General features: G+C 46.5%; 1 protein-coding gene across 1 annotated transcript; it reads left to right on the top strand.

Moving 5' to 3' along the window:
- The first annotated feature begins 563 nt into the window (after positions 1–563).
- On the top strand, positions 564–2,818 carry LOC148026795 (UDP-glucose:p-hydroxymandelonitrile O-glucosyltransferase-like). Its single transcript, XM_087691323.1, has one exon. It carries the CDS (start codon positions 798–800, stop codon positions 2,556–2,558), a length of 1,761 nt encoding a protein of 586 aa, XP_087547449.1. The 5' UTR covers positions 564–797; the 3' UTR covers positions 2,559–2,818.
- Positions 2,819–5,688: the final 2,870 nt, after the last annotated feature.

Genomic DNA, 5,688 nt, shown 5'->3' with positions numbered 1-5,688 from the left:
CGACAAAAAAAGGAAATATTTCATTTTGCTTTGATATGATTAAAAACACATTCAATTAAGCAAGATTAATACCATACACAATCCCACTTAGAGCCATGCCACACTTAGGCATGTATAACGTGCACAAGTTAATGAAGTGAAGCTATAGCAAATGTGGCCTAGTTAATTGATTTGATTTCCTAGAAAAAGGGGACTTTGGTAAGTAAAGCAAGCATCACTAAAATTAGAGCTACTAGCTTTACTTAAAGAAGTAGAAATATGTGGCCTCAGGTGCAATAAGATTCCCTTTTTCAAAATGTTTTTTCTAATTGTTAGATTGCAAAGTCCATACAAGTTCTACCTTGTGTGTGGCCGCTGCATTTTGGAGTGAGAGACCCTCCACCCTAAGTACATTAACTTAGTCATGGCAAGACTCTGAGCTAGCTATACGTGACTGCACGTGTCAAGGCTAGTTGTGTTAAAAACATAGTAATATAGTGAACAAAAGTATGTTGCCGTGACTCTGCGCGCTTTGTGGTCACGAGTCTCTTGTGGATTCGATGCTAGGACAAGTCCACAAACATCTTATTCGGCACTATCCTGCAGAGTTGAGAACAATGATCGGACCAGCACCAACATCTTTATCACTGTGAATCGACACCATTGGTGGTGGTGCTGCCGAGTCGACAACAATGGCGGTGACTGGTCACGGGATCCGGCCTAGACATACAGGCGCCAGTTAATCTAGCCTTGATATAATACAGACAAGAAAGACAAGGCACAGCTCCATCCGCACTTCGGCTTGCGCTTGTGATTATATGGAAGGCGCAGCAATGGCGGTGAAAGCGCAGATTAGGGAGCCGGCGGCAGCTGTAGATGTAGCAATAACAGAGGATGAGCTATATTCGAGCCGGCAGAAGGTGGAGGAAGAGTGGAAGGAGCAGCCGCGCGGGGGCCGTCCTCATCACGTGGTGATGCTGCCGGCCCCGTTTCCAAGCCACATCAAGGTGATGATGCAGCTGGCGAGGGCGATGGTGTCGTCGCGGGCCGCGTGCGAGGTTACGTTCGTTAACACGAAGGCCAATCACGAGCGCTTTATCAGGAGTAACGGAGAGCGTGTGGTCGGCCGCGATGGTACACCCCCATCATCGCAGCCGACGATACTCGCAACTGCAGCAGGCTGCAGGATACGCCTGGTGGCTATCCCGGACGGGCTGTCCAAGGACGAGAACCCTGCAGAGGAGAAGCGCATAGAGGCCTACGAGACCAACCTCGTGGAGCCCTTTGAGCAGCTTCTGGCGTCCCTCTGCCCGCCCCCCACCTGCATCATCGCGGACCTCTTCATGGCCTGGGCCCTGCCCCTCGCCAAGGGCCGCTCCATCCCGGGCATCGCCCTCTGGGTAGAGGCTGCCTCCACGCTTGCCGCCTGTGCCCAGATATCCGCCCTCGCCGAGCAGGGCTACATCCCCATCGTCGCAGCCGACCATGCGCTTTCCATGACAGACGACCTCCGGCCGCCTCTTCACCGAATCGTCTCCCTGCCCGGCCTCAAGCCCGGCGTGTTTAGAACCCGCGACCTGCCGTCCTACTTCCTCGTCCCCGGCGTCCCTCTCGCCGACAACTACATCGTGCAGCTGACCATCCGCCAGATGAAGCTCGTGGCCCTGTACGCCACCTGCGTGCTCACCAACTCCATCCCAGAGCTCGAGAGAGAGGCCGAGCAAGCCCTGCCGCAGTTGTTCCGCCACCTCTCAGTCGGTCCTCTCTTCGCTGCCATGGCGCCCTCACCATCAGTACGTGCTACCGTCGCCGTAGCTTCCAACGTTTCACCTCCGTCTGAATTGGATCGTACCGTTGCCACGCCGTGCACCACATCTCAGCCGTCAGAATTGGAAGGTTCCGTCGGCAACCTCTGGACGGAAGACGCACGCGCCCTCCGCTGGCTTGACACCAAAGCCCCCGACTCCATAGTCTATGTCTCTTTCGGTAGCGTCTCCAAGCTCTCCCTCGCTGAAGCAAGAGAGATCGCCATGGGCCTCCATGAGAGCAGCCAACCTTTCCTTTGGTCTTTGCGCCTAGAGTTGCTTGAGCATGGCGGCTCCGATGACCTCCATGATCACGAGGAAGCAGCACCGTCGGCCACCAGGTTCGATATTCAAGAGGGTGAGGTCTTCGATGGTCAAGGGCTTGTGCTGCCATGGGTGGATCAGCTCAAAGTGCTCGCGCATCGTGCTGTCGGGGCGTTCTTGACGCACTGCGGGTGGAACTCTGTGATGGAGAGCTTGTGGCACGCCAAGCCGATGCTGTGCTATCCCAGGTTCGCGGATCAGAGGATCAATTGCAGGTTGGCTGAGGAAGCGTGGGGAGTCGGGCGTGAGGTGGGGCCAGCTTCTGATCAGGACGCACTGGTCAGAAGAGAGCAGGTAGAAGCGACAGTCAGGGCCGTGATGGAGGTGGGATCAGAAGAGAGGGCCAGGATCAAAGGCAGGTGCGAGGAGGTGAAGCGACTAGTCCAAGGAAGAGCTCTCTCCACCTCCACCTCTAACCTTCACTCTGTTCTCGACAAAATATTCGCCTAGATGGTGAAGGAAGGTGGCCATCCTAATTCAGCCTTGTTGCTGATCCCCCGAGCGGCTGTAGCGTATTTTTTCATTGTTATCTGGGTTTAAGAATTTTACTCTAGTAGGAGATTATTTCAGAAATTATTGGAGAATTTATATTGGCCGTTCAATTGACGTTTATAAATTGCGCATGTCAAAAAGCAAACACCTTGGGTTCAATGATGTTAGAAAAAAAGAGGAACATATTGAGAATCTTGCTCAAATGTTACTTATCGATTTGCAAAAAAAAGTTACATTACTCATTCTTAAGTGTACCTTTACTTTCTAAAATTGTATATTTAAAAGTATATAATATATTTTAAAAATTAAAAATTAATATTAATCTCATTCAATTCCTCTTGACATCCCTTGCATGCTTATATATTCAAAACTAAAAGCATTGCCTTATAGATTTTAGACCCCAACAATCTATAGTGTTGGATTAATTAGATCTCTTCAAGAGAAAGCTGTTGTTGCTTGAGATCTTCTCTATCTTTCCAAGGTCTTGTTTGAAAATCACTACAAGAAAATAGGGTGATAGCGATGGCTAGTTCTGACAAAAAAATGGCGTCGTTATTTGCAATGCTAATAATATCCATTTGCAATGCCTTTGAGGTAGATACATTGCCTCTTCTTGCTTTGTTTTTGTATTTCTTTATTTTTTGTATTTTTTTATTTTTTTTCTTTGTTTTTGTTTGCAGAAAGATGTTAGATATGATCAGTGCCCCACCCTCATTAGGTGCTACCAATGATCCATGGTGCTCAAAGTTGTAAGGCCCCCATTATGAGGAGAAGCCAAATGTGAGCCCGGACATTGGTTGAGTCCTGACTTGTATATCAGATGAGGTCTATGTGACTGGATGGCAAAAAGGTGATTGTTGTGGGTCTAACCTTTGGGTTAGACGGAGTGGTTAAGCTGGTAGCAACTCGAGGCGCATGGCATCGAGTTGTGGTGTAAGGGAGTTAAAAGGGGCCCCTAGAATATGGTAAAGGGAATATTCCCTGGCCGACTAGTGGAGGCTCATATGGTAGGTCGGCGGTCAGCAGGCCGACCTAACGACCTTCGCGGGCTATAAAAGCTAAACCCCTTCGCAGCCATCTCTCACTCATCTTTCACCCAGTGAGAGTTGTTGTTCCAGCTAGCCTTAAGCTCTTCACCTATCTTCTCTCTAGATCTCTATCTAAGCTTCACACAGTGGAAGCGCACGGGTGGACAGAGCCATCTTTGTATCAGTTGTTTGGAGTTAAAGAATTTACCGATTCTTCTCTTATCTGTTGTGTACTCTCTATCTCTTTCTTAGATTCTATTCGCTGCGCCGTGTAATATTTTACAAAAGATGCATTGAATGAGAAAAAAAGAGGGAGGGAGAAGAAGGAAAGGAGAGGAAGATAGAAAGAGGGAGATAAAGAAAACAAAGAGGGAGGAAAAGAGAGATGAAGGAAGGGAGAGAAGCCTTTAGAACAAGGTTAGCATCTCTAGGAAAGGATCGCCCTTGTCGCAAGACAAGTGAGTGAGAGAAACAATGAGAGAGAGAGGAGGAGGGAGAAACAAAGAGAGAGAAAATAACGAAATGGAAAGAGAGAGAGAAAGAGGGGTGAGGAGGAAAATAGAAAGGGATGAGAGATAGTAACAGAGAGGGGAGAGAAAAGGAAGGGAGAGAGAGAGAAGGAAGAAATAGAGAGGGAGAGAGAAGGAAAGAACATAGAGGGAGGATGTAGAAAAGAAAGGCAAGATAAATAGAGGAAGGAGAGTGAAAAGAAGAGAGAGAGAGAGGGAGAGACAAATAAAGATATGGAGGGAAAGAGAAAGAGAGAGAGAGAGAGAGAGGGAGAGGGAGAGATATAGAGAGATGGAAACAAAGAGAAAAAGAGAGATGGAGGAAAAAATAAAAATAGAGAGCGAGAGAGAAATAGGGAAACAATGAGAGAATGAAAGAGAGGGGAAAGAGAGAAAAGTAGAGGGAGAGGGGGGAGAGAGAGATAAAGAGAGGGAGGGAGACATTGCCTTCTGGTTTTTATTTTTAAGTTTTTTTATTTTTTCTTTTTATTTTTGTTTGTAGAGAGATGCATTGAGTGAGGGTTGAAGGGAATGAGAGAGAGAAATAGAAAGAAGAAGGAAGGGGGAGAAAGAGAGAAAGAAGGAGAGAAATAAAAAAGGGAAGAGAGAGGAGCTTCATAAATAATAGAAAGATGGAGAGAGATGGATGGGAAGAGAGAAATAGAGAGATGAAGGGAGGGAAAGAAACAATGAGAGAGAGATGGGAGAGAGAGGAACAAAGAGAGATAAAGAAGAGAGGGGAACAAAGAAAGGGAAAGAGAGAGAGAAAGAGGGGTGGGGAGAGAAATAGAGAGGGAGGAGAGACAAAAATAGAGAGGAAGAGAAAAGGAAGGGAGAGAAATAGAGAGATGAAAGGAGGGAATAGAGAGAGAGGAGAGATGAAAATAGAGAGGGGAAGAGGAATAGGGAGAGAGAAAGGAAGAGATGGAGAGAAAGAGCAAGATAAAGAGAGGGAGGGAGACCTTGCTTACCATTTCTTTGTTTTTTATTTTCTCTATTTACTTTTGTTTGCATAGAGATGGATGGGAAAGAAATAGAGAGGGAGGGGATACAAATAGAGAGATGGAGGAAAATATAAGAATAGAGAGCGAGAAATAAAACTAGAGACTAAAATGGGAGAAGAGAGACAATGAGGGAAACAAAAGCATATTGTCTATTGTAACATAGACGAAATGGACAATGATGATGGCTGTGACATCCAAGATCATGAGGCATATCTCAATGAGTGTGTCATGTGTCTTTACACCACTCCTTGTAAGCTGGCAATTCGACAACATCATCGCTTATTTGTAGACCATGTGCGACATCTCGACTAGTTTCAAGCAAAGATCATTGACTAGACAATCTCGAGACTTTGAGAGCTAATGGTAAGAAACGTGTGTACCAATCATGCTTTACATTTGCATTGTAATTCAATATCACATACAATAATATTAGATATGTCTTAGAAATGTCTATAGAGAGGTGGCATTTCATCCCAAGGAATGCACCTATTGTAGCCTATAAGAAGAGTTTGTAGCATGCAATGGATGGAGTGTCTGAGCTGATAAA

The sequence above is a fragment of the Lygodium microphyllum genome, chromosome 13 (genome assembly GCF_053477565.2).
Source record: "Lygodium microphyllum isolate KBCC chromosome 13, Lygodium_microphyllum_v1.1.10, whole genome shotgun sequence".
Taxonomy (NCBI): domain Eukaryota; kingdom Viridiplantae; phylum Streptophyta; class Polypodiopsida; order Schizaeales; family Lygodiaceae; genus Lygodium; species Lygodium microphyllum.
The sequence above is the reverse complement of the archived record's forward strand: the minus strand, read 5'-3'. Positions and strand labels throughout refer to the sequence as shown.